Source organism: Prinia subflava, chromosome 19 (genome assembly GCF_021018805.1).
Source record: "Prinia subflava isolate CZ2003 ecotype Zambia chromosome 19, Cam_Psub_1.2, whole genome shotgun sequence".
In the NCBI taxonomy this organism is placed as follows: domain Eukaryota; kingdom Metazoa; phylum Chordata; class Aves; order Passeriformes; family Cisticolidae; genus Prinia; species Prinia subflava.
This window is the reverse complement of record NC_086265.1, coordinates 3,128,793-3,156,756: the sequence shown is the minus strand read 5'-3', so window position 1 is coordinate 3,156,756 and position 27,964 is coordinate 3,128,793. Positions and strand designations below refer to the sequence as shown.

At 41.6% G+C, this 27,964-nt stretch overlaps 2 protein-coding genes and 1 long non-coding RNA gene across 6 annotated transcripts in view; all 3 read left to right on the top strand.

Annotated features, from left to right (window-relative positions):
• Window positions 1-136: 136 nt before the first annotated feature.
• On the top strand, window positions 137-12,744 carry ZCCHC8 (zinc finger CCHC-type containing 8). Of its 2 annotated transcripts, none has more exons than XM_063415821.1 (14): window positions 137-342; window positions 1,206-1,246; window positions 1,883-1,957; window positions 2,439-2,544; window positions 3,208-3,282; window positions 3,595-3,698; window positions 4,978-5,043; window positions 6,037-6,097; window positions 6,211-6,353; window positions 7,071-7,213; window positions 9,045-9,160; window positions 9,905-9,988; window positions 10,443-10,557; window positions 11,280-12,744. In XM_063415821.1, exons 1-14 carry the CDS (start codon window positions 178-180, stop codon window positions 12,056-12,058), a joined length of 2,073 nt encoding a protein of 690 aa, XP_063271891.1. In that variant the 5' UTR covers window positions 137-177; the 3' UTR covers window positions 12,059-12,744. The 2 variants fall into 2 exon arrangements, with proteins under 2 accessions (XP_063271891.1, XP_063271890.1); XM_063415820.1 differs by having other exon boundaries at window positions 6,034-6,097.
• An 818-nt stretch (window positions 12,745-13,562) lies between these two features.
• LOC134560161 (uncharacterized) lies at window positions 13,563-18,024 on the top strand. Its single transcript, XR_010082687.1, has 3 exons — window positions 13,563-14,426; window positions 15,564-15,612; window positions 16,748-18,024. It is a non-coding gene; the product is annotated as an uncharacterized LOC134560161 (long non-coding RNA).
• A 354-nt stretch (window positions 18,025-18,378) lies between these two features.
• The window catches only part of CLIP1 (CAP-Gly domain containing linker protein 1), a 60,863-nt gene continuing 51,277 nt past the window's right edge, over window positions 18,379-27,964 (top strand). Inside the window, exon 1 of one of the 3 annotated variants that reach the window (XM_063415544.1) lies at window positions 18,379-18,498. The gene's annotated coding sequence lies outside the window, so the exon portion shown is untranslated. Of the gene's footprint in view, window positions 18,499-18,712; window positions 19,004-27,964 lie in introns of those variants that run through there. The other 2 variants (XM_063415542.1, XM_063415543.1) reach the window with 2 other exon arrangements.

Genomic DNA, 27,964 nt, shown 5'->3' with positions numbered 1-27,964 from the left:
ATGGGCACCGCGCCGCCTTCACCTCCCGGCGTGCACCGCGCCCCGCCGCCACCCGCATCCGCGGTTCGCCGCCCCGGTGCACACTGGGAGTTGTAGTCCGCGGTGTCCGGCGTCTCTCCCGCCCCGCGCTTCCCGCCGCCCTTTGCTCCCCGCCCCGCCCTTCCTGCGGCGGCCAAGATGGCGGCGGAGGTGGACTTCGGGGACCGCGAGCTCTTCGGGCAGCTGGAGGGCGAGCCCGGGCCGCCCTCGCCGCCCGCCCTGGACGAGCCGGACCCGCTGCTGGAGCTCTACGAGCGGCTGCGCGATCGCGACGAGACGGTGCAGCGGCTGCGGGCGGAGAATATCCTGGCGGGAGAGGCAGGCCCCGCGCCGGGCGGGGGGAGGCGGGCGCGCCGCTGCTGCCGGTTCCCTTCCGGGCCAGCCGGTGCCGGCCCTCAGCGAGGCTCCGGTTCTCCCCCGCCGTCTGTGGAAGGAATCCTCGGTCTCCGCAGGGGGAGAGGACTGAGCTGGGCGGTGAGGGGAGCCGAGTCTGGAGCTCCCGGGCTTCCTCAGAGCACGTTTTCCATAGAAACTTTTATCCAGGGAGCGGCGGGGCCCGTGGCAGCCCCGCCTCAGGCGGCGGCTCCGTCCCGGGGTGCGGGGACGGCTGTTGGAACGGCTGTCACCGAATCCCTGCCATTCCAGCGAAAATACACAGCCCTGGGCGCACTCTGACAATCCGCTCTAACGCAGCTACAGATAATTTCAAATAGTTCAATTGTGGCAGGTTCCCTAAAGGGTTTTTGGTTTTGCCCTGCAGCAGAGTGGAATCTAAAATGCGTTATAATTTATTCCCGTTTACAAGTACACGTGTACTACTGCTGCCTTTCTTTTGGTGATGATCACAGACATTTTTAAAATAAAATATGATGAATCTGTTAATACACACTTATTGCATGTAAAGAATGGCACTATTTGGATTGTCACAACTAGTTAGTCCTCTTTTCGTTTGTGTTTTTTTGACGGGGAGTTTTTTTTGTTTGTTTTTTTAATTATATTTCTTCAGCAACAGGTGGCTTTTTAAATAGTCCCCTGTTCAGTGAAAGGGAAGGACTGAAACCCTGTTTGTTGTTCTGGGAAATTCTTGCTCAGTGTTTTCTTGCTTGCTTTGGGTGTGGGTTTGTGTCTTCCAAAGAAAACCACAATCCTTAACAATACGTTAACATCAGGAACTTAAAAGGAAGCTGAGAATTCTGACCCGTCCTAGGTATGTTAATGCTGACTTAAAACGCTGTATTAATTATGCAGAGACAATATATTTATTTATATGTGTATATATATCTGTAGAGTTTATCTAAGTTAAAAGCTGTCTGCAGTAACAATGTGCCACATTTTGTCCCCATGTCCCAATCCCTGCTCAGGTGTTGGGCTTCTAAAATGCCATTCCAGTTCCTGAAAAGTTTATTGGAGTTGAATAGCAGGAGCTCAGTTGGTATTGCTGTAACTCTTATTTGTGTGTATCTGTTGTATGAAACTCACTTGGTCTTCAGGGAAACAGTTTTAATGTAAAGTTCAACAGTGAGGAAAAATTACATTCAAATGCTGGAATGAATCTTAGTTAGAAGATTGTATAAGTTTATTGAAGCTAGAACAGCAGGAAGAGAATTCTGTTCATACAAAATTAAATATTTCTGTAGTGTGGGGATGTTTTGTTCTCCTTCCACCTCACACCACCCTGCTTTGCTCGAGAGGATAATTTCTATTTGAGTAAATAGGAACTTCTTAAAAATACAGATTTTGTATTGACCAAACCTTCCTACCTGTGTGGGGTCCAGACTCAGCTGTGATAAAGCTGCTGGGGAATATTTACTGTACCCATTGTCTGTGTTCTGTGCTGTTCTAGTGGAATCTCAGTGGAAAACCCCAAAGTTGATGGACCTCTGTTGCAGATTTTATTCATGAACAATGTCATTACTAAGTAAGTATTTTCAAGAAAAAACAATCCTGATAGGAAAAGGGGGTTTTTTTTCGGTTTTTTGGATGCAACAGTGCTGTGCCCAAATTGTGGATGTAGATTTTATTTAATAGCATAAACTAAAGAAAGGATAATGGGCAGTATGACAAGAATTCTGTTCATTAGCAATATCTGGTTTAATCAAATGAAGGGTGACTTCCAGGAACTTGGAGGGAGTCTGAAGAGCAGTTTGAATTTCAGGAATGTTGTGGGTAAAATATAACAAATTAATCTTTCCCTGCCTCTGAGTTGCTTTTTTGCCACACTTGGGTGCTCTCTAATATCAGATTGCATTTGTGCAGGTGAGGGTTGAGAGTGGGATAAAAAAGAATTGGATTTGCCTCTTTTCAAAGTTACTTAGTAAATTATAAATGCTTAAGAAAAGAGAGATCTGCTCTTTGTTTCAGCCTTGCTCATGCCTTCCTCTCTCTGTACTTCATCCCAGGCGGTATCATCAAGAAATTGAAGATTTTATTTATAATTTAGTTCAAAAATATGAAGAGCAGAAGAGAAATGAACAAGAAAAAACACAATTGAACGCTAAGCCACAGGTATTGTAAAACTCCAATTGTTACAAAATGCTTCTTCTCCATCTCTGTAATGGGAATATTGAAATATTGCACTGTTAAACAGTAACAAAAATCAAATCAAGTAGTCGTCAAACAAATGTTGTACAACCATTTGTTCCAAAAAACAGAGCCTGGGACAAAGGAAGGATCCTTTCTGCCCATGAAAATGCTTCTTGAAAATTGTCCCTAGTGAAATTTCAGTGAAAGAAAATTAATAACTTGGTTTAAATGATTGAGAAGAAAGTTGAATGTATCCTCTTCTGATAGTATTTGGCCCAAATCTGAGTGTATATATAAGAAAACAAATGAACAACAGAATCTGAAAATTTACACCTTCTCCTCCTAGTTTAGAATTTTGATTTTTAACTCAATAATCACTTAAAGTAAAAGGGTGGAATGGCACATTTCCCTCTCTTTCCCTCAGCCTTTTTGATGAGAATGAAAATGTTGTTATGCAGTGTATTTCTCATCAAAGAAAGGCTTGGAAAGGGGCTGTGGAAAGCTTCATGAGTGATGTGGACATCTCCATCCTACTCTTGGTGAAAGGACAGAAGCTGAACCCCACATTCTGTGCCTTTTACATCACTAATTCAGGAGCTCCAGTGATTTAAATGAATTATTTTTATTTTTTGCTTTCCCTGTCAGCCCTCCAGCGTTGTTTTGGAAGAGGACTGTAAAGGAACCAGCTCGAGTTCTAAAAAAGTGAAAGAAGCTTTTAGTGTAAGTTTTTGACTGTGCTCTTCCATGGTAGGTCTGGCTCTTCATTCTCCTCTTTCAATGCACACTGCCATTAAAATAAGATCTGTTAACTGCTGTTACACTGATAAATGTAATTTAAATTCAGCATGTACATCAGTGCAAAAAAATCTTACATGTACAGGTTTGGATTTTTATTAATTGTAAATTCTTACAGAATGGGGAAAAAACTTGGAAGTATTTCAGTATTTCAGGCAGTGTAAATTTATAGAAATGCAACCAATCTCACCTAAATACTGACACATTTCTGACAATTCTCTGGCTTTTTTTCTACAGGTTGTAGGAAGTGTTCTGTATTTTACCAATTTTTGTCTCGATAAACTGGGACAGCCTATTTTAAATGAGAATCCACAGCTGACAGAAGGATGGGAAATACCTAAGTATCCTGTTTGCTAAAACACCTTGCTTTTTTCCATTTGAAAAAGAATTCCAGTGGGTAAATTGAACTCAAATTCTCTTCAGTGGATTGTGTGTTTTTATCAAAACCATACAAGTCATTATAAATGGGGTTACTTAATGAGTCATTAATGGCTTTTATATTCAAAACAAATGAGTTTTTGAGATAATTGACTTGCTGATTGCTATCCTGAGAGCGAATGCCTTATCCCCATAAATAATCTTGGGAATTTAGGGATTTTCTTGGCCAGTCCCTAATCATGTTTGGAATGACAGCTTGTTGCAGACTGAATAAATATTCTCCCTCCATTAAATCCACTCTCTGGGAGAAGAAAAGGGTTTGGGAACCTCAAACATGCTGTAAAATGTTTTTTTCCAAATGTGGGAGCTAGAGAGAAAGTCTTTTATTAAAATTTAATTATGGTATGCTCTTAACATGCATCCATTTTAAAGTTGGTTATTTATTGTTTATTAAAGACAATGTTTGAAAAGTGGAATTGAGGGAAATGCTGAAAAAAGCTGGAAAATGTTGAATTGTTTTTTTAATACTGATTTTGTCTTCCATGACAAAAGAAATTGGATAAGAAATTTCTCGAGTAACATCTTCTCCCCAGGTTTCCAGTGTTGCTTCTGTCCTGGAAAGACTCAGGACAAGAAGCAGTTTCAGGGTTTATTTTTGCAAAATCCAGTTCTTAAGCTTGTAATCACAATCATGTCAGTGTTAAAAAATTACTTGTATCTGAACATAAATTGCAAATTTACAATCTCCCAACCTCTGGATGAAGGAAGTAGATGCCTAATGGGAATTTCTCTTTAAATGCCAAATTCAGTGGGTCTGAGCTGATTGAGTGAAATGTTCATCAGGCACTGGCTGCTAAATGACCAAAGTACTGCTCTCAGTGAACATGTCATTTTGAAACTCTGTAAAAGTGGGGTTAAATAAGATTACTGTGAAGCATTTCAGAATTATTATCTGGGAATTTCTGCCAGGGAACAAGAGGGTTGTAGTTTTAGCAAGTGCTGATAAAGTATTGGGTAGAAATTTGTAGGGGGAAACAGCATAAGCTCATCTTAGCAAAGAGTTTATAGCAGATATAATTTTATAGTTTATACTCAGGAGTTCGTATCAAGGACCCATTTGTAACTTAATGCAGATGAGTATTTCAGTGTTCTGTTCAAAGCACTGTTAGGTTTTCATTGATATTTGAAAACAAAATTGAAATTTTGCTTCATCCAGTAGCAGTTCCTTATTGAAATCTAAAGATATCAGCAAGTTTTCAGCCAGATTCTCTCCCTAGATGGACAAGAAATACAAGTAAAACCCAAAAGGTTTGTATTATTCTTAAATATAAAGTTTTGAGCTGAAAAGTTCAGATGCACTCTGTGATTATTGCACACTTAATAAACCCTTGGACATACTTGAGCAATGAATATTTAAATTTAAATTAAATAAGCCAGAGCTGAATGCTGCAGTCAGTGGGTCTGTCTTTTTATTGAGTTTCTTTAAGAAGGACTTAAAGTCAGTGTGTGAAAACTTTCAGAATTTTTATACTTTGTTCTGTTTCTCATCTTTTTAGTGATTGTTTCTCATCCTTGCACTGGTGGTGTCATGATTATAATTCTGTAGAACAACTCCTGTCTGCTTTCTTGATAGATTTTTGAGACAGACTGATGTGAGAGTTGATGGTGTTGTTTTTATGGGAGGTCAGAAGTGAAGGGAATTCACTTTCCAGCTGGATTTACCTTGGGCACTTGTTCCTGTGCCACACTTTTTGTCTCCACTTCTGGTTCCCATCCTAATTCAGTAAAAATGAGTGCTCAGAAAATAAATCTTCGTAAAATCTTGGAATTTCACCCCAGTAACATTGCAAATGTTTCCTGCTGCGGTGTGAATGTAAAGGAAGATTTAAGTTGAAGCCAGCTGCAGTTCCATTGCAGGTTTTCAGTGCAGTTTCACAAAATGCATTACTTGAAACTGTTGGCCAGGACTTTCCAAGGAAATGGTTGTGCTGTGCTGTTTGATTCCCGGTATTGTGGGAATGACACCATTTCCTATTTCCCTCTGCCCTCTCCTCATCTCCCCTGTTCCCCTCAGCACTGTGAAATCAGCAATATTCTCCATTTAAGGAATGTAAGTTTAAGATGTTTTTGATGTAAGTTTAAGAGAAGCAGAAGACAGCACATGACATCAGCACTCATTGCTTTTGGTTTTGTCTTTCTCAAGTCTAAACCTTAAAAATCTGCCAAGAATGAAAATAATTAGATGTTTTTAACATTGCAAAGTTGTTCACAGGTTTAATTGGTTGTGCATTTTTCAAGCAGGCCCAAACCTCACTGTTTCAATTGTGGTTCTGAAGACCATCAAATGAAGGACTGCCCAAAGGTAAAGTCACCAGTATTCCAAAGCCTGCTGCTCTCCAAGCTTTGTGTTGGGTGAAGGAGTGCATAAATTGTAAGTTGTCCAACTCTAAACTTCCCAATTGTATTATCTTTAAGCCACGAAATGCAGCTCGTATAAATGAGAAGAGAAAGGAGTTTTTGGAAGCTTGTGGTGATTCGAGCAATCAGAATTTTCAGCAGCGTTACCATGCAGAAGAAGTAGAAGAGAGGTTTGGAAAATTTAAGCCAGGAGTAATTAGGTATCTCTTTTCTTTCCATTTGCTTTTCTGGAATAACTTCTTCTGCCTTTGGAGTGCCAGATTTTAATTGCCAGGGTTTAAGTCTACCTGCTGCTCTTAACTATGAGACTATTATGTTTGAATTTGCTAAATAGAATTTTAATGAATTGCAGAGATGCCTTTCAAAGGAAAACTCACTGCTAGCTTGACAGTCCTACCCTTTCTCTAATGCAGGGAGATAAATATTACTCTTTGATTTCTCAAATTGCAAATTTATTATGTTCCTACTACAGATGTGCTCAAAAGTCTGCAAATTTTGAGTTTTGAGTGTTCCCTTCCTTTCTGTTCAAAATGTTCAGAGAAATCATAGTTTTGTGTGGCAGTCTCCAGTAAAAAATCACAGTAAATTCAGTGTCAAGCTCCACCCTTCCTGTTGATAGCTGCAGTCAAGGCCATGAGTCAGAAGCAGCAGGTCAAGTAGATTATTCTTGGTGTAGAATTAAATCTAATAAAATATTGAAGCATATCAGCAAGGCAAAAAATTATATTTAATATCAGAGCTGGTTTTCATCTAGAGTTGTTACATCTGACATTGAAATGCAACACAATTTGAGCTAAAACTCATCTATTTAACCTTGCCAGCCGAAAACTCCCCAAAACATTCCTAACCTTTTGTCCTCGGTTCAGGGGATATTTTTCTGGATAACATTTTGTTTTCTGCTTGTTCCCTTGCCTCAGTGGGGTCCTCCAGGATGCCCTGGGGGTGACAGAGAGGAGCCTGCCGCCGTTCATCTACCGCATGCGGCAGCTGGGCTACCCGCCGGGCTGGCTCAAGGAGGCCGAGATGGAGCACTCGGGGCTGGCCCTGTACGATGGGAAAGGTGAGCAGGGTGGTGTTGCTATGAATTTTCTTAGTTTGCTGAGTGTTCATATTAAAGGAGAAACGTGCAGTTTCTCACGCTGGTGAATTGTAAACACAGGACCATGTTTTGTAAATATTGGCAATGTTATGAATACTTGCTCCAAGAGAAGGGGAGGTTGAATGACAGCCTCCTGAACCAATGTGACAATACCCTTCTCCAATCCATGGTCACCTTGCCACAGATATATAATGGAAAAATAAACTAAGGGCAGTCTTCTGCCCTGCTGCTGTTGTTGCACCCAGATCTGTGTCCCCAGTCTGTTTTCCTAGTTAAGCCTCCACGGTGATAACTGGAGCGTGAGAAACTGCACATTTCTCCTTTAATATAAACGCTCAGCAAACTAAGAAAATTCATAGCAACAGGGTGGGGCTGCCCAGAATGCAAAATCAACAACACAGAGGTGGAGGTCTGCAGTGAAAAGCTGCTCCCCAGAAAAGGGAGCCAGCCTGTTTATTTCTTTTCCTTTTATAATTTTGTGGGTCTGGTAGCAGATTGGGTTCTGGGGTTACTGCTCCTTCACCCCACTGGCCAGACCAGCTGTCTGAAGAGTTAAAGAGGGACACAACCTTATTTCTGCCGTTGGTAGCACTTAATGATCCCCAAAATGCAAATAAAAGAGAGAGCTGCAGCTGTGTAAAAATATTCCTGCTGCTGTGTTATTAAGTAAAGGCGATAAACGTAAGGGCAGGAAACCTCTGATTAAAAGCAGGCTTGTGTGGTGTATGTGACTCAAATTTTGACACTGTATGAACTCTGTGCTGACTCAATCTTACCCCTGCACATGAGGCTGAGTTTGTGCCTGAATGTCTCTCAAATCCATGCTCTTCGAATCAAGGAGGATGCAAAGCCTTCCTGATGATGATGTAGTTTTAGGCTGGTATTTATTCTATATATTTATTCTATTCTACGTTATTTTCAGGCTGGAAATATGTAAGCAAAGGACACTGAACAAAAACAAGGAAGGTTGTTTATGTTCCAAAGTGTGAGAAAGTGAAAAACTGACCCTTAATACTGCATAGTAACTAAAGAACTGACTCCATCTTATAAGCAAGTAGAAGGCTTTAAAAAAATCTCTGAAAAACCAGGGCAGCAGGGTGGGGATGGAGGGCAGCTTTACCCCGAGGCTGTGCACTGCCTGCACTCTCCTCAGGAGACAGGGAAGTAACTGGTTTGTAAAGCTTTGTCTTCCTCATGGAAGGGGAGAAAGTTGCGAATCAAGTAATTTTTTTCATGTGAAAATACACTTTTTTTTTTTAATCAGCTGTGATGTGACAACAGAACAAATTCCATAATGGTTGCATTGCAAACATGGAAACTGTCAGTGGATTTCACTGTTAGAACCTGGAGTTGTGTGAAACTGCAAATCTCTTATTGTCCAATTTCCTCTCCCTTTTTCTCTTACATTCTATGAAAGAAGCCAATTGTCCTCAATAAATTACTCTTTCATAGGAACAAAACCACCAGCAAGCAAACAACACATTTCTCAGAACCTAAATTAAGTAATTTACCAGTATTTTGCTAATAGCCTTTATTTGTGCTGCGTCTCACAACAGTCCTGATGCCAAATTCTGAGGGTAGCAATGGTACATGAGGAGCAGTGTAGGAATACCCAGTTAGGTTTCTGGGCAGGCTTTGTGCATGTATCTGATGGATTTGGTCTCTGTTCCTGCCCCTCTGGATTTCAAAACCTTCTATCAATACTTACTTTCCAAACCCCTGTTGTTAAATCCTGGGGATTTTTTCAGTGCTGTTCATAATTAACATCAATAATAATTATATTCCATTATAGGTGAAGCTGAAGGTGAAGATGAGGGCTCTCCCAAGCCCAAACGTGTCACTTATGATGTGTCCAAGTTGGTAAATTATCCAGGCTTTAACATATCCACTCCCAGTGGGATCCCAGATGTGAGTAGCTGTTCTCTGCTGTTCTGAACAACATCCTGAGTGACAGGAATTGCTTTTAGCCAAGGGTTAATGTTTGTATTCTGCATCTGACAATTTCCTTTTAAGAGTCTCTTCTTTTCCAGCCCTTGCTTTGGGGTTGGGGGTTGTAATAATGTGACAACTGATGCTTGTGATGATTCTTGTGCTAGGGTCTGACACTGCTTCTGTGGGGATTATTTCCATTATGAGACCAACAGGAGCCTGGAAGGATAATTTGGTATTTTTTAAACACAAAACTTCACACATGAATGGCTGTTTTCTCATACAGTAAATTTTCTGAATGTTCTTGGAATATGCAAATCATAGTGAGTGTTTCCATAAATATAATTTTGATCACAAAAAATTAACATCAGACCAGTCAGTACACAACTTCTGCAGAGCTCTGTAACAACAGGAATGAAACAAGTCACAGCAGAAGAGCCACATAGTGGGTGCCCTCTCAATCACAGAGCACACAAGAAATCTCCTGTGGGTGCTGCACTTTTATCTTCAAAAGCATTTTAACCTCCTGTCAGTGAATTCCATCACTGATCTGAATGTCTGTGCATTAAAAATAAGGACTCGTGCATTTACACCTTTACATCTGCCCATTTAGTGGCCTCCAAATGTTTTTTTTTCATTCAGTGTTATTAACCAAAGTTCTGTTATTAGCCAAGCATATGCAACATTTTTTCTCTTTTCTCTTATTTTTCCTTCTTGCTGTAGGAGTGGCAGATGTTTGGTTCCATCCCCATGCAGCCATCTCAACAGAAGGATGTTTTTGCTCACTACCTTTCTAATTTTCAGGAGGTGAATATATCTTGTTGTTATTAAAAAAAATATTGTTTTTTAGTTAGTGTAGCTCATGATTATTTCTTGCTTGTATCTTTCTGCACAAGGGGGACAGACTTTTTATTGATGCTAGTGAGGGTGAAATGCTCACCTGGCTTATCTGTTTTAACAAAAAAATGGCTTCATGTTTAAAATTAATTCCATTATTTCACCTAATATAAGCAGATCCCAGTTGTGCAAAGATTTGTAAGCAGTTTGGAAGAAAATTGCTGTGAATTTACACAGCCTAGAAGTTCCAGACTCCTCTAATAAATGAGAAGCTTGGTTTCCATAGCCCTCAAATGTCAATTTACACACTGGGTCCCCAAATGATTGTACAGTTACAAAATTGCTCTAATTCTTACAGCTGGAAATATTACCCTGTACAGTATTGTATTAATTTTTTTTGGTTTTGTGGATAATTTCCCTCCAGCCAACTCCAAAATCCAGCAGCAAAAGGGCTGCACCTCAGTCCAAGTCTCATCATTCCAAGCGACCAAGAGAAGACAGTTCAGAGGTAGCAGCAGCTGACATGGACCTGGACTCTGGTACAGTCATTCTGCATTCTTTTTCTTCCTAGTTTCAACTTTTATTTTCAAAATGACTTGCTCTGAATTGCAATGTGAGAGTTAAAAGGAGAAGCCAATGTGTTAGTAGTCTTTTTGGTGGTAATTAAAGGCAGTGCTGACAGAGGCCAGCAGTGTCCTGCTGCATTTGCTGTGATTCTCACTGAGGTTTTCATATCTTCTAGTAGCAAGCAGGAGGTTTCAGGTGTGCTCAGAGCAATTGCAATGTCATGTTAAAAATTCCGATGTCTTTACTTCAGGAGCATCCTAAAGAAACTTCTTTTAAGACCCCCTAAATCCGTAAATATTTGAATGAAATAACAGAAATTTGCAAGCTTGCAGCTTCTTAAAAACGAGGCACATTCAAAGGAGAATTCAGTGTGAAGTGTTGGAACAGCTGGAGAAACTTCTGGCTTCCCTTTTGAAATCTGCCATGAGGGATCCTTCAATGTGTCTCTGTGTGGAATGAGTTTGTTCTTAATACCTCCAAGAGCAATTTTTATTTTCCTTAATGGCTGGCAGAGTTAAAATCCCAAACCCCGTAGTTTTGGTGGCTATGAAAACCCTCACAAAGTCTGTTCTGTCTCAGCTGAAAACCAAGGATGAGAAGATGTAAATCTGCTAGTTAATCAGAACACTGTCACTTTGAATCTTGTCCTGGTCAGATTGCAGGTTCTAAAAGGTGTTTTTTAATATTTTTCTAGATCTGGAAGGGGCACAGAGATCTCAAACTCCCAACAGTTTCCAGTTCCAGCCTCCGCTGCCACCTGGATCCCCGTCCGTGTCCACCCCTCCACCCGTGCCACGAGGGACACCCCCACTCACACCCACCCACTCCCCCCTCGCCAGGACTCCTCCACCACCAAACTCTTCCAGCCCTCAGCCCAAAATCGTGGATTCTGTCATGGATGAGGACACACTGACCTTGGAGGAGCTGGAGGAGCAGCAGAGGTTGATCTGGGCGGCGCTGGAGCAGGCGGAGAGCACAAACAGTGACTCTGATATTCCTGCTGACACTCCTTTAACTGGGAATTCCCTTACGTCCTCACCGGCCAGGAATGAGGCAGATCTCGTTGCAGAAGTCAGGTCACCTGAGAAAGTGATCTCAGTGGAAACAGAGATTTCTGACATCAGCGAGCAGATCCCAGAAAATGAACTTTCTCTGACCAGTCCCAATCTAGAGGACAGTTTGCTTGACTTAAAGGAGAATCCTGATAATGTAGTTTCTGAAGGCCTGCTGGGTGACACCCTGCCTGCTCCCAAGCCTGAGGTTAATGAGGAGGAAAACACAGAGGGTAATAAAGTGCCCACAAGCACTGGATCATCTGTGAAAAAATCTGGACTTGTTCCTGACATGAGCAAGTTTGCTGCAGGCATCACACCCTTTGAATTTGAGAATATGGCAGAATCAACCGGGGTTTATCTACGGATAAGAAGCCTGTTAAAAAATTCCCCAAGAAACCAGCAAAAGAAAAAGACTTAAATCTTAACTTGTCTTTAGTTTTCTTACACCCAAATCCCTTCTGTTTCCCCCTCAGTTTTACAAACTCAAGATAACTGCCCTCATCTTATGGGAAAGAGAAAATCTTGACAAACACAGGTCTGCCCTGTTCTTCCTTGGTGTTGAAGTCAGTGCAGGTTTCCATCTTGACCAGGACCAGCAATGCAGCCAGAAAATGTAGAATTTTCCCAAATTGCATGCTTCCACTAAGGAATAACAGGACTGCTGATTTGTTAAGAGCATTTTATTTGCCAATACTTGAGACTCTAAAATGCAGAGTTTGTGGTTTGGTGTTCCTTATTTTGGCTAAGATTTATATTGTCCTTGAGGTTCAGGTGGATTGGTGATTTTTTTAATATCTGTCCTTTGTACAATAATCTACACTTTATACATTTTGCTAATTATCCTGTAGATAAGTTTAATATATTCGGAATGTTTTTAAAAAGGTCTGATGTTAAGATGTCCCACATCAAAATCCAGGCAATTGGAGGAAAATAATTGGGGATTACAGTGCTATTTTCACCATTTCAAGTATTTTTATAAATTATTTATGTGGGTCTGTTTTAATTGCCACTGTATCTTTTGTAGCATTGTCCTTCATGTAAACTTGCTGTACATACATGGTCGTGATTGTCTACAGAGGTTTAATAAATAAGCTTTTAGCTAAAGAGCTTTTAATTGGAGTCCTAAAGCAGCAAAATGCTGGTTTTTTAAAATCAGCTGCTGAAGAAAATTGGAAAAACAAGCTGAGCAAAATGAGGATAGTGAAATATTTTAGGAAGGGCCCACAACTGTTGGCTTCAGGTTTTCTCAATCAAGAAACTACTAAAATTCTCTTAGCTCCTTAAACAGAACCTTGCCATACCATTCAGTTTTCATAATCTGAAGAGCTGCCCGCTTCTGAATGCTTAGAAATGTCCTAATGATGCTGATTAATTAAAAAGTTCTCACCCCTTTTTCCCCTTGTGTCGGGAGGGACCTGTGGCTGAAGTGACTGCACTTGGTTCAGTTGCCAAGAGAGGGAGCACTGGATTGAGGTAAGGTATTCCCTGGACCTGGTAAAGCATTTGTGCTTCCAGAAATGCAGGAAAAGTCTCTCCAACCAAGTGTAAAGCAGAATATAAACCAAAGCATTTTCAAGTATCTAACAAAAAACTTTTGGAAGGGAATGTCCACAAGATAATGTTAGAGAGTGAACTTAATTCTTTCAAATTCTCAGCTTTGCAGTTAGTGCATATTGCCCAAAGATCTTTAAAATACAAGATATTGGTACACTCTGCATTTGAATGTCTGTGAGAACCCCCAGGCTTTTTGCAGTTGAAGCCTTTATTTATTTCTCTTTCTTTTTTTCTCCCCAAACTTTCTAGGAAGGCAAAACCAAAGCGCCTTTATGTGTGAATTCTGAATGGCTGAAAAATCTTTTTGCAGCATTTACCAGTTCAGTTCATTTGGTTGGAAAGCAAGTCAAGGTAAATGTACATCATATTTTCTAAAATGAATGGCTTTTTTTATCATAGTTTATAGTAGAAATAGTATTTTTATAACAGAAGTGGACAACAAAATAATGTTCTCTTTCCACTTTGTGCATGCATTTAAAGAAAGCTCTGTTAGGGAGCATATTGAGTTTTTTCCTCTTCCTCCTCCTCTTTCCATGGAGTTAAAAGCCAATAATGACAGTTTACAGGAGCCTTTGTGTGCTGCATCATTGCCACGTGGATGGTGAAGGGATGCAGGGCAGGAGGTGATGATTGCCAGTGCACACCTTTGGGTGTGTTGTGCTGCTCATACCTCAAACACGAAGTTCTCTCACCACACCTTAGAGATCTGTTTTTAATGGCTCTTAGGAAATGCTGCTGCTTGAGTAGGACATGCAGCCTGGACTAAAGGAGTGCTTGTGGTTTCTGTGAGCAAAGCAGAGGAGTACACAAGATAAAAATCATTTTTATGTGCTTAGAACCTTTTAGTGCTCTGTATGGTCCATCCTCAATCACCCTTCCACATAATTAATTGGTCACAACAGATAAGCAAAAGAGTTGTGACTATAGTATTTTGATTTGGGTTTTTTTTTTTTGTCTTTTAAACTGCAATGTTATAAATGTTCCTGTAATGCTGCGTTTTTTTCTTAAAATAGTATTTTTGTGGTATGTTTTGATCTCAGAAAAGCAGACAGGGACTGTTTAATTTCTGGGTTTAATTTTAGTAATTTAATTTCAAAAAGGATGATCATACAAAATTCTCTGAGAGCACTCAGAGGTATCTTTTAAACTGCTCTTTTAAATTTTCTCTTTGGAATTGTCCTTTCTTTGGAGGTGCCAGTCAGCATGGATAGTGCTGTGAGAAAACTGAACCAGTAAGTAAAACTGCATTTACCTCTGCTGTAAGACACACAGTTAATTAGGGATGGGGTTAATTAGGGATGGGGAGTTATCTCTGCTGCTCCTCTCATGATGAGGAGTTCATTCATCTGCATCTCTTAGCAATTTATCTATAATTCACTGTTCTATCAAGTGCTACATATTGTTGCACTGAAGATGGCTGTAATTAGTGAGGTTTTTAATCTGTCAGCTGTAACTACTCATATGGGTTTGGTGTATTGAAACTGCAATCAGATCACACTCTTAAGTCCCAAGGAAAAGCTGAATAGTGAAGTATTTTGGGTCCTTTTAAGTGCCATTCCCATGGTGATGGGTGTGGCATAATAACCTAGATTAGAGCTTACTAAAACGAATGAGTAATGAAATCTGTAATGAGGTGGGTACAGCATGAGCAGGCATCACTCAGACTTTCCCACAGATTCCTGTGGGCATAGTCCTCACATTTATTTACAGCACTTGGAACTCTAAAAATATTTTAAAATGCTCATGCACGTCTAAAAAATCAAATCTCTGCAAAAATATTCTGGGTGTCACTCAGGTAGGAAGTTGTGTCTTGAAAAGATCCGAATTTCTGACTCTAAATCTTTATAACCCAATTCACAGCGCTCAAAACGTCAAGAAAAGAGAAATAGCTGAGATTCTAGAAAAGATCTGAAAGACGTGGTAGCTGCTAAAAATAATAATTTCTCTGCAAGCTCTGTGAGGCAGCATAGCTGGGAAAAAAATGAGGAAAAAAAAAAAAGGAAAATGCAGAGGAGGAAAAAGCTCCAATATAATTAAAGTGTTTGAGTTGCCATGGAAGCCCGTAGCACCTTGGTTCTGTGCTGCCCCCAGGAGGGGAATGCACTGGAGATTGATGCTGTTCCCAGGAATACAGTGCAGAGTCATTGCTGCGTTTTGGGGGTGGGAGGGGAGGTGTCAGGGGGAGGAATTGGTCGTGATTCCTGGAGGAGCTTGAAAACAGGATGGATTTAATAACGTGGTAATTATTGTGTGACAATTGGGCACTTCCTAGACAACTACAGCAGCAGAGATGTTACATAAGAATTTTTTGCAACGTGTGTTTAGTTGTCACCCATGACTGAATGAACATTTATTTACCCTTTCTTTAGAATTCTGCACTCAACAGCAACAAAATCCTTCTGCTTTGCGTTGCTGTAGGTGAGAATTCAGCTTTTATTGGTATTTACATAAGTGCTAGAATGATTTGCATCTTTATTAATAGACTGGTTTCTCAGTTATCAGGGAAATGAAACACTCATCAAGACGAACATTATTGTTAATTTAAGTATCTTGTTTAAACCAGAATGCAGAAGGATTCTTTTTTAATTCATTCAAATACTGTTCTCTGTTGTTTTACCCATGTTAGGTTGAACAAATAATGTAAAATTGGGTGAAAGCTTGTCTTGAGTAGCTCACCAAAGAAAATGGGGTTTTGGAGAGCTTTTTCTTTTATTGCTGCTGGATAATCTGGCTGACCTGGGGAAGGGAACCAGTAAGTACATTAGCAGTGAAAAGACTTCTTGCAGCCTTTACAGAAAAGAAACTACAGAAAATAGTAGTGCAAGTGCTGGGATTTTTGAAGCAGCACTTCTGAGATTTTAAAAAAAAAGCAATTAGCTGCCTTTTCTGTAGCAGATGTGACCATCAGTTCTGTTTAGGAATTGCCAGATGTGCATATTGAAGAGATCATTCAGATGGAAAAAAAAATCTTTACTCAAAATGCTCATACTTGGGTGAATACATGTCATTGAATAGAATAATGGATTTCTTCAGCCAGGAAATCCTTGCATTTTAGCTCTTTAGAAAGCTTCAACAACCTTGGACCCTTCACACATCTGAAACTGGTGTTTCCACATTATTGAGAACAATTTTCATTTTAAAGGGAACCTCGTACTTGTGGCCAGGATGCCAGTAGTTATGTCAGCATCCTGAATTTCCCTGGAGCATCCAGCAATTCCTGTTCTCATGGAGTTATGAAAATGCCTATATGTTATTTGTTGACTGATCTGATCATGCAGATCAGAAAACAGAGCCACTAGGACTGGAATCAGAGATAGTGTGGCTTTGAATCATATCTAATCCTCTGTAGGAGTGTTGTTTGTAATACCAGGATCTTTTATTACAACGATTCCTACAAATTGGCTGTGCCTTACTGGTGCAGACTGGTACAGAGGCTGTCAACCATTTCCAGCTGGCATGAACTGAAGTTACAGTTGCTCCAAAGCTACATTTTCATGGTATGAAGTTGATTCTGGTCAAAGAATGGATAACAAACTCTATTTTTTTCCTACAGGACTACGGGATCTTGAAGCTGAGTCTGCTCAGTAGGAAATTACTGGAAAAAACAGTGGCACATTCCCTTGATCTGTGTGAGATTCTTGCCTTAGTCCAGGACATTTTTACTGTAGCCTTGCAAGGGAGCAAAGCAAACTTTACACATTTAAACCATATTTTATCCATTATTTCCCCACTGTTACTGCTTCCACATGATGACAAGTTCCAAACTAACAGCACAAAGTTGCAACTTCTAGTTTTCATCTTTAGGCTGTCTTGTTGCTGTGCTCTGTCCTAGATGCATCAGTCTGATACAGCTTATACAATTTTAATGGTGTGCACTGAACTGCAAGCATTTGAGATGGATTTACGTGGTGGCAAATTAACTGAGAGACAAAACATAAAATTAATGATGGAGAATGATAGATACACTTGGAGAAAAACCCATTCTACATTAGCACCAGATCAATACAGAAGGCTCAAATCTGCACCAGCAGAAAGAAGCACAAAGGTTCACCACTGCAGCCCTCAAGCCAGCAGGTATTTTAGGCAAGTGTTCTGTAAAGTTAGTACAACTCTCCAGTTTCTACCCCTATTGCAATTTTTGTGTTAGGGATTACTTCCATAGCTGGGGGCTGCAGGGTCATTTTTTTTAAAAGCAATCCTTTGCTGGCTCTGCACTTCTAAATACAACCCAATGATTAAATCCTGAAGTCCTTGTTCAGCAAAACTTTTATCAAATTTTGCAGGGAGAAAGAAGGGTGGCTGTACATGGATTCAAGTATCCCTTTCATCGTATTATAGCCACGGCAAGAGATTCTGTTTAACGTTTAGGAAGTAAAATTCTAACAAACATTGCTAAATGCTGATGTAGTTGAACCTATTATTTGGAGGAGTGCATCACACCATTTTGTGCTTTACCGTGCTGGATTAATGCCAAAGAACGAAGCCAAAATGAAACACAAATTGCAATCAGTCCCCAGCAATGGAACTGCTTTCTCATCACCCTTTTGTTCGAATGGCATCATGCAGAAACCAAACAAGCTCTGAGACTGCAAACTGAGGTTTGCTTTGTGAGGGATTCAGCGGTGATGGGCCAGCTCTGGCTGGGCTCTGCTGCCTGTTCATAAGAGGGGAAGAAGTGGAGCAGAGCTGTTTGTTTCAGCCTTTAAAATCGGTGTTAAATTGTTGATGATGGCGTTGGAGCTGCTGCTCCAGCTGTTTAAACTTTAGCAGCGGATAACGCCAGCTTCCAATGTGTTGCTTCCCAAACACAATGAAAATAAAAATATTCAGTACTTTGGGACGATAAATTTCCGCACGATCAATTTCTGGGCATCAGGACAAAAGGAAAATGGAGCGAAGCAGCAGACAGTGAAGTTATTCACCCACTAGAGCGATGTGCTTCACACCTCCCCGTGTGTGCCCACCCCTCTCCCCCTCCCACCCAGCCGGGCTGTGCCGCAGCGGCGCCTCCGGGACCGCCGGGGTCCCCCCGAGCCGGGGCACAGCCGCTCCCTGCGACTGCCGCGGGGCGAACAAAGCGGGGGGCGGACAAAGAGAGAGGAGGGGGCTCGGGGAGCTCAGGGGCACCGCCGGTGCCGCCGCTGCTGGTGCAGTCCCCGCCCCGGCGGGCGCAGACGTTGTGCCCGCCCCGCTCCGCCTCCTGCGAGCCGGGGCGGTGCCGCTGCAGAGGGCGAGCGGGAGCAGGAACAGCAGCGGGAGCAGCAGCCCGAGGAGGCGGCGGGACCTGCGCTGGCGGCGGGGCCGGTGAGGCGGGAGGGCCGCCCCGGGGAGCGCGCGGGGCCACGGCGGCGCCTGAGGGCGGGGGGAGCCGCGGCCGCCGCCTCCCGCCTCGGGGCCTCCGCGCTTCCCGTCCGGGCGCCGCGCTTGGGCGGGTCTGAGGGCGAGGGGGTCGGCGCTGAGGGGCCGTGAGGGGCGGCGGCGGGGCCGTGAGGGGCGGCGGCGGGCCGGGCCCCGGCGCTGAGGGCTGTTAGCGGCCGCCACACGTGCTGCCCGTGCCGCCTCACAGCGGCCGTTCCGGCGGGGGCCCGGCCCAGCCCCGGCGGGACGGGGCGCTGCGGACGCGGAGCAGCGGCGGGGCGGCCTCGTCTCCCTCAGCCCGCGGGGTGGTTGTCCGGAGCGGGGACACGATCCTTGGATCGCCGCCTCTGCTCCGGTCTCGCCCTGGGAAGCTGCGGCGCTGTGCTGGGTTAGTGGCGGCTTTAGCGGCTGGTTCTGAGGGAAGAGGTCTGGGTGTTCCTTATGTTCCTTGGTAAGTGCTGACCTGCAATTCCCGGCATCCTGCATTTACGCCGGGATATTTTACTAATAATCTACCTTGGCGTTTTTAGATTTGTGGGGTTTTTTTGGTTTTTTTTATGGCTGCTCCCCATCCTCGCGTTGTTACAAAAGCAGCGGGTTTCCAGGTGAGCTGCTGTGGCATCCCCTCAGGTGGCTCCGCAGAGTTCGCTGCCATGTTCTGGGCAGTGTCAGAGCTGCTCCAGGCCCCTCCTGTTCCCGCTACAGCGCTCTACCTCGGGCCATGCAGCGCTCCCTTTTCTGTGCCAGGGCTGTCGTGGGGCACAGGGTAATTGGTGCAGTTATTCACAGGGTAATGTGGCTCCTTGCTGCATAAAAAAATCAGGAGCTACTTTTCCCTTTCATCTTGGTTCTGATTCCGTGCTTTAAATAATTTTTCAAAATATAAACAAACAAAAGCCCACACCAAAGAAATTTTCCAAGACAGCATGGGGTGGAAAATTTACTCTGTGACTGTATATGTTGATGTATAAAAATATGACTGTGAAATGAAGACTTGTTCCTCCTCACCCCTTCACTAACCCACTGTGCTGAATGGGCAGGGTTTTATAGACGTTCACAGGTTGCTTTGAGATCTTTGAGCCGAAGGATTTTAAAACATGTGATGCTTGTGTTGACACGTAGGAAGAAGAAAGAAAATGAGTTACAAAAGAGGAAGTGCCCTTGATGCCGGCTGCTTTGCAAAGTATTTTATTGAAAGAACAGAAATATGCATTCTGAATGCAATGTAAATTTGAAACTAGCAAGGGCAGAGAGTGGTATTCCTGAAGTGTGTCCATGTGCACCTGCTGCAAGAGTAGGAAGATTGCAAAGTAGATAATGTGGAGGAAAAGTAAACACCTCCCCTCCACCTACAGCAACATTTCTTATTCTAAGGAAAGTTTAGCAGTTCATCTTTTACGTGCTGAGGATTGTTAGTTCTTGCTGTAAAATGACAAGATTTCTGGGTTCTCTTCCTGCCCACTCCTTGTATATGTGCTGGGAGATTTGCTGTCTGTGCTACAGTGCACTAAAGCTTTCTGTGTACTGAAGGGAGAGGGATGAATTGTGTGAAGCAGAAAAGCTTGGAAATGCGACCTTAAATGTCCGTGTCTTTAGGGATCAAGAGGGAGACTTTATTTGGCAAAAAAGAGTTTTACATAATTTATATGGTTTCCCTTAAAGAGAAGATCTTAGCTTTCTAGGGAGGGCAGGACACCAGCTGTCTTGTATGCTCATTCCAGATGTATTCTCCAGGGAATAGCAGCCTCTTTCCTCGTGTGATTACGCTGCAGGAAGGAGCAGTGATCTCTCTGCTGACTGCTACGACTTCCTAGAGCTCCTGAAGATTTCCTGTCTGACTTTCAGGTTGTGTGTGTTTGCCATCTTCTGACTGTGGATACCCAACACAGCCTTTATTTACTCAGCCTGGGCAGATTGCATAATTCCTTTAGTGTTCCTGCCTTTATCGTTTTAGCCCTGTTAAAGTTTTTCTTGGGAGGGACTGAGAATATATCAAAATAGATCCTCCTTAAAAAGAAATGGCTCTGCCTTGCCAATATGATTTTTCAGAGCCTCTTTTCTTTCTCTTCCTAAAACACTCGGGTCAAATGTTAACTCTGTATGCTGAATGCAAGTTTTCTAATGTTTGAACATGACAACCATGAATGAATGCAGCTCTTGTTTAATCCTTTGGCATTCCTCAGGGACTACTGGCTCTGCTGGCACATATAAAGAGTAACTCACTGGAATCCTTATTGGAGCAGCATGTTTGGAAATGCCTCAGATGGATGGTGTTTTGTTATTTCATGAAAGGCAATTATATACTGCATTAGCTGTAATCTCAGCTGCCCTCAGCCCCATGCCAGTTTCTGCTGGAGCAAACATTTCCTTGGTTTTGACCAGAAGAACTCTGTCAGCAGCTCCCTGGTGATTTAAACACCTCCTGCTTGTGCAGGTATCTGTCCCCCACATCCATTTGTTTTTCCAGAATGAAGCTGCACTCTGTGACTGACCCTTAGAAATACCCACAAATCTGCTCCTGGCCCCCAAAAGGCTGTGAAGGATTCAGGAGATGTGTCTGAGTTTGTGCTTTAACACCCATCTAAGTTTTACCACTTTGAGCATCTCATTAATTATTTGTACAAACTCATAAGAATAATGCCATACGTTATTTTAATTTATAAGACACATCTTCACTCTTTCCAGAACCACCATTAAAAGCTATTCATTTTCCCTGATCTTTATAATCTTACTGTCTATATTTTTAGCTTATTATGAGGGGAAATTGCAAGGCAGAGAGCGAAACTCAATATTGTATAGAATCAGCTTATTTGACACTCTCATTCTGCTGCTCTGCTTGGCAGCAGCATCCACTCAATCACAGCAATATTTATCTAAGTTCTGAATTTGTACTTGTCCTGAGCTCTCTGCCAGCCGTGCAGCAGTCATGGTGCTGATTTCAAAGGCTAAGAACACGGAGAGCTAAAAAGAGACAGCTGACTTGATGTTTTCACCGAGTGTGAAACAGTTACAGTTTCACCCAAGTCTATCAAAATTAAATCCTTGCTATAAAAAGCAGCATCTTTGTTTCAGCTGCTTTGGTTGTAATTGTATTAGGGAGAGCCTTTGTGCCTTTAAATGCTTTGGGGTTTAAGGCTGACAGGAGATGATACTTTCTTTCCTAAATTTTAAATTGTAGGTCCCAAATAACTTATACTTGAGACTATTCCAAAGTCATAATTTCATCCTGCACTTACTGGCATGGCTGAAGTGCATTATCATCAACAGAAGTCAGTGTGGACAGTCAAACAAATTGTTCTTTTTTCTTATTGAAATGGAGGTCTTTGAAGAAAGACAAGAATTTCCTGGGAAAAATATAGGAAAATTAGGAAGTGACGATAATGGGCCAACCAGAAGAGATTGCAGTTACTTACTTCTGTTGGAAACTTTCTCTACTCCTTGACTCCTCCTGTAGGGAATGATGTGCTAGGGAGGGAGGATCATGTGCTCTCTGATCTTTTAATAGACCAGAGCAGCAATGTTTTTATAATCTGTGTGCACAGTGGCAACTTGAAAGTGTTAGAGTTTGCATCATATTAACAATTATCAGCTCTTCCTGATTAATTAAAGATAGGCAGAATCTTTTTAAAAAGACTGATCAGGCTGTGTTTGAAATAGCAATAGACTGAGAAAAAATTACACACAAATTGCTGGCCCAAAATAGTTTTTTAGACATCCTCTCATTTGTGCTTCGTATTCCACAGTCTGTGTTTCAGTGTTGCTTTGCTGAGGATCCTGAGGCATTCAGGAATATGAGCAAAGCAAATTCTAGAATAATAAAATGACTTAAAATGTCCTTGATGCAGAATTAAAATCCATAAGCAGAGCTGAAGCTTTGATGAATTACCTTCCTTATAGCTGTGCTGTAATATCTGACTGATGGTTTCAGGTCCTAAGCCTCTTACTATCTTTGATCTGATTCATCTTCTCCTTAGTACAGTTTCTGAGCTATAGGAATTCACCCCACCTTTTCCCTTTCCCTGGTGTGTGCTGGGAGAATCCTGTTTATACAAATTGCAGCAAATATCCTGCACTTCCCAAGGCAGAAAAACATCCTTGTATCTTATTTAGCAACTCAGCAATTCCCTAAAAGCAATTTTCAGTGGATTTGAGGCTCATAATGGTTGCCTTCTTAATGATCTTAAGTTCTAGTTTTATCTCCAAATAAACATAACCTGCTGCTATCAAATGTATTGATGGCAAGTTTGCTTCAAAAATTGTTCTAAAGGTACTGGGAAAAACTCAAAACTCTTTAAACACAAGTCTCCCTCCTCCTGGTTCACCTGCTTCTGTGAAACTTGTAGGAATAGGATTTATTTTTATTAGCGATCTCCTGCCTTTTATTTTATTTAGTTGAAATTACCCAGCAGGTCAAAACCAAAGGAGAAATATAGATTTGTGTGCAGGCCTGGCTGATGTTGAAAGATGATCTAGAAGCCTTTTGTTCTGAATACCCTGGGATCTGTGAACTCACGTGGAGAACAGTTCCAGTCATCTCTGGAGTACAGAAATACAACTTCCACTATTGATTTCAGTTAAGAGATAAATCTGAAGTTGCTGGTTGAGCTGTAGGTTCACGTCCTTAACAAGGGGCAGCGTTGTGGGGCTTTGGGATTCCCAAACATCCTTCCCCAGTCCCTCTCAGTGTACAAGACAAAGGGAACATCTTTGAGATCTGAAGGAAGCAGGGATTTGCTCTTTGCAGTGAAAAACCCAGGAGCTATTTGTGGGGATGTCCGATGGTGGGATGAGTGATGACAGGGCAGAGTGTTTGTGTGACAGCCCTGGGACTGCTGCGGAGATCCCTGCGTGCTCCTGCCTCGCTGATCACACTCTGCTTGCCTCACACTGAGGAATGTTTACCTAAGCCAGTGCCCTGGAAAACAGCTGGCAGGTTTTTCAGGCCCTCTGTTAGGATAGCTCTGTTTCAGTTTCTGTTGGTTTTTGCCACTTTTTGTTTCAGGTTGAGTTCATCACATCAGTGCCGCTGTCAGAGGAGCTGTGTCATCCCAGTGGGCAAACTTCCCAAATTCCTGCAGGCTTTGGGCTCGTGTTATTATGGCAGCAAAAGCAAACTGTGTTTGGGTTAGACTAAAGCCCTGCTAAAACTTGCATGCAGCAGTAATTTCCTGGAGTTACCCTGGTAGCTACTGTGGAGGCACTTCAGAAGAGCAAGAATGGCTTTTGTTCTGTCAATTTAGTAGCTATACCTGGTTAAATTAAGTAGAGATGCACTTCTTCAAGAGTCTGTCTCTAGTAAAATTCATATTTATGTTAAAAATAGAATATGAGAAACTGTGGCTTTGAGGTTCCTGTAGGATAAGTGTTTGCCTTTGTGAAGGGTTTACCTCTGGAATTCCTATGAGGGTTATGTTGGATTGGGCTGGAAAGCAGAATGTCATAAGGATCCTGTGTAAGGTATGAGACCTTCTTGCTTATTTTCATACAAAATGTTCATTTCCTGTTCCAGTACCTGCAAACAACAGATCTGAAAGGTCTGGGTTTCTTTTGTTGTTTTCTATCTGATCAGCTGAGCTATAAATGCAATTTTTTTCTACCTTTAAAGGTGATTGGTTTGATGGGCAGGTGCCAGCCCTCATGTTTTGATGTTGGCACTATGCAGAGCATGGTAACCCAAATAAATATGTTTTCATGGCACTTGACATAACAAACATTGAATTAAATAATGTCTTTTCTTCTAGTAATGATGTATCTGAAGGCTATATTCAGATCATAACATTACTTGACTAATTGACACAAAAATCAATGGTTTCTGGAAGACAAAATGAAACTGAAGCCGTGTTTTTACATGCTCCCTTTCTCTAATGGCTGTGTGTTGAATGAGTAATCAAATATTGACTTCCAAATGCCAACTCTCCTTGTATTGAAATCTTAAATTCTCAATTCTGTTTATTTTCTGTTTTATATATAAATTCCTTCTTAAATTATATTAATTTTGATGTGACTGATACCTGAAAATGCCTCTAATTCCCCAGTGCAATCCCTGAGCAGTGCAGTGAAATCCTTGAGCTCAGTTTGGTTTAGCAGTGCCCTCTGCAGAGGGTGTTACCATCATTTTCTGTTCGTGCCTCTCTTTGTTAACAAATGCCTACGGTGCTTTCTGGTGTGTTTCAGCCTGAACTTGCTGCCCATTCAATAAATGCATCAGAGCTGACAAAACACATGGAATTTGCAGTAAGTCAGGAGTGTGAGGGTCAGAGAAAAGTTCATTTGCCTTTTCACTGTCTGGCTTCAGTGGATCAATGCAGAGAGACCTGGGTGTGAGTTCATTGCTCCAGAAAAGTTGTGTTTAAGTAATGAGTGACCAGAAACTCCAAGAGTGCTGCATCACTCCAGAGAAGCTCTGTAAATTCCAATTCCATCCTTCTGGTCTAGCAGCTTGTAATTGTACAGGACTGGCTTTGAAGCTGAGTGAGACGTTTGCAGTGGGTATTGTGTGCTCTGAAATACTTAATTGTAAATGTAATCCGCTGCTTGCAGAGTGGTTATTCAGACTATCTGAGTGCCCAGTAAGAAATTTCTCCAACAGACCCACAATGCAGCAGAGGGGGACCAGGATTAGGAAGATTTTTGTTCCAGGATTCAGCTTCTCTTGTGCCCCCTTCATCCAGAGTTGTTCCTGTGAGGATGCTGGTGGGCATGTCCCAGTCTGCTCAGTTTGTGCATGAATTACTCCCCTCAGAAGCTTCCACAAGTTTGGCTCTGGTCTGGCTCATTCTTGCACATAAATAAATATTCTCCACGAGGCAGCAAGCAGCAAAGAGCAGTGCAAGGAGAAGGAATTGAATTTGTTCAGAGCCAAAATGGGGTTGTATTTTTAAATCACATATGAATTTCAAAAGCTTATCAATTCAACTAAAACTATTTAGTGCTTTTGTAAATATATCTACTCACTTTTTACAGGAGTGTAGTAACAGCCCAGGAGTCTGCAAATACAACTTTTAGAGCTGTAGGAATTAGATCTGAATTATAGAGAACACATTTTAAGTATTTTAGGAGTTGTGTTCATAACTATGTAGGGTCAGAGCTCTTGGAGTATCTCATGGACTGGAGGAAAAATCTTTCCAGGTTCAAAATTCCAAGTTGCTTTCTCTAAACTCCAGATATTTGAGGAATGAGTCATGAGCTCCTTCAAGCTTGGCAGCAGCAGTTGGACAACAAGTATGAAACAGGTATTTAAGAAATGCTGTTCAGGCAGAGATTTCAAACAGTGCTTCTTGTGCCGAGTTTGTTTTTCTCTCAGGAAGGTGAAAGTTACTGCATCATGGTGGTCTTTGCAATATATTTTCTGTAAAAGGATTTTCTGATTTATTTTGGTCATTTTACCTTTTCTTCATGGTATGAGAATTTGTTTTCTAGGTACTTATTATTGACTGCCACAGGGGTTGCATGTGATGGGCTCTGCTTATAGGCCCTGGGAGATTTTTCAGCAGTTATCTGCAGATTTCTACAAACTCCTTTTAGAACATTTACTTTTTATCTTTTAGTGTGACTGTTTATATTTGTTTTGCTAAGCACCTCTGTGCTCAGCACAATTAACAAATCAAGTGAGCCTGGAAATGTGTTGGCATTGCAAGGCATTTTCCAGCAGTGTTTAGTCTGTTAATGGTGTTAACTAAGTTAAATATTAATCTTTTGAATTGGAAGTGTTTTGAAGAACTAGGAAAAGCTGGACTTAATTATCTTAGAGGTCTTTTCCAACCTAAGCTATTCTGTGGTTCTAATGGTACTCCTAAATTCTTGTTGTGACTAAAGGGTTAAGCAGAGTGAGCTGAGGCTTTTCTCCCTGTGTTCTGATTTAATTTAGTTCTTTTTGGAGTACTATTTGTTGAAAGGAATGTTGGACAGCTGCTTTCTTTTTATTATAGGAATTCCTTTTTTGACGGTTGGAAAATATTCTGCTTTCGTAATTTTGTGATTATGTGGCTACATTTTATTTACTTGTTTTTAATATAAGCTTACCAGCAGAATTCATATCTATTACTGCATAGCACATTAGTAGGATTTATTTATTTAAACCAGTGGTTCCCAACTTGTTGCTTGATCCATGCAGTACTTAGAGGTCTTTAAAAGGTAAATAAGAATAAGGATATCATGAATCAGTTAAAATTCATATTGTGTGTAGTCATATATTTCCAACAATGGCACAAGCGCAAAGTTTGTGCTTAAAATCTCTTTTTATGCTCAGTTATTGGTAGAACACTTCAGTGGAATGTATTATCAGAGGCTTTCTGGATCTTTCCTTGGGTTCCTGATAGGATATTTTGGGGAACAGTAATATTTCTGCCTATTGGTTATAGGAATCCTTTTTCAGGAGAGCTGGGACAGATTCAAGGGAGGAGAGTGCAAACTGAGACAAGCAGTGAGCTGCTGTCTTTTATGAGAGCTGAGATGAGCTCATTGACATCTGGAGCCTGTTAGGATATGTTGGAGTGTGTAATGCTTAAAATCACTTGATGCAAATTTATGTGTTTTATGAGCTCCATGAGGCAATGCTGCTCCAAAGGCCCTGCCCCTAAGACCAAAATCTGCATTTTAACTATTGCAGTGAGGCAGTCATTTATCAAAAAGCATTGCCTATATCCTAGCTTTTATTTTGTCTGAATTAAGCTACAATTTCAGTAACTCTGAAACCAGGACATGAGGGATTGTGTTACTTCTGGCCTAGTTGAAGGCCTGTGTGTTGAGAAAAGCAAATGACACAGCAAATATATAACCCATGACTGTGGAGAGCAAGATTAAACTATGAATGAGTACCCTGAGCCAAGAAATGCAGTGGTAGAACATTCTCTGTGTTGAGCAGAGGCTTGTTAACCATCTATTAATAAATAATTAACTGAAACTGGCAAAGGCTGATTTAGGTGATGATGTAGTGTGTGCTTTCTTTGCTGTACCTGTCCTTGCACAGTGCAGTTGTGCTGCTGTGTGGAGTGGTCTTTGGAGGCCCAAAAAAGAGGTGATTTGTGGAAAAGAATTGCAGAGTGCTGAGGAACAGCTCCAGCTTCCAGGCTTTGGGAGAAATCTTCCTTAAGGGGACTCCCCTTGGCCAAAATTTCCAGTTTGGTCTTTGGCACTGACTGTGAACTGAAAAGGACTGACCAGGAGGCTTCTCCTGTTTCTGTGTTTGTACCAAATCCTTCTTTATCTTGAACAGTTTTTCTGTTTCATGGATTTTGATGGGCTTTGAGGAAAGTAAGGGAGGTGAGCACAGAGATTCTGGAATTGGGGAGGAGGGAATAGGGCCTGTAGCCTGAGGAAGAGAGCACTTTTCTAAGACAAAAAAGGCTTTTCAGGCCCTTTGTGTGAAGATCAAAGTGCAGTTTTAGAAGATTTTTAAAAGGAAAGATAAGGA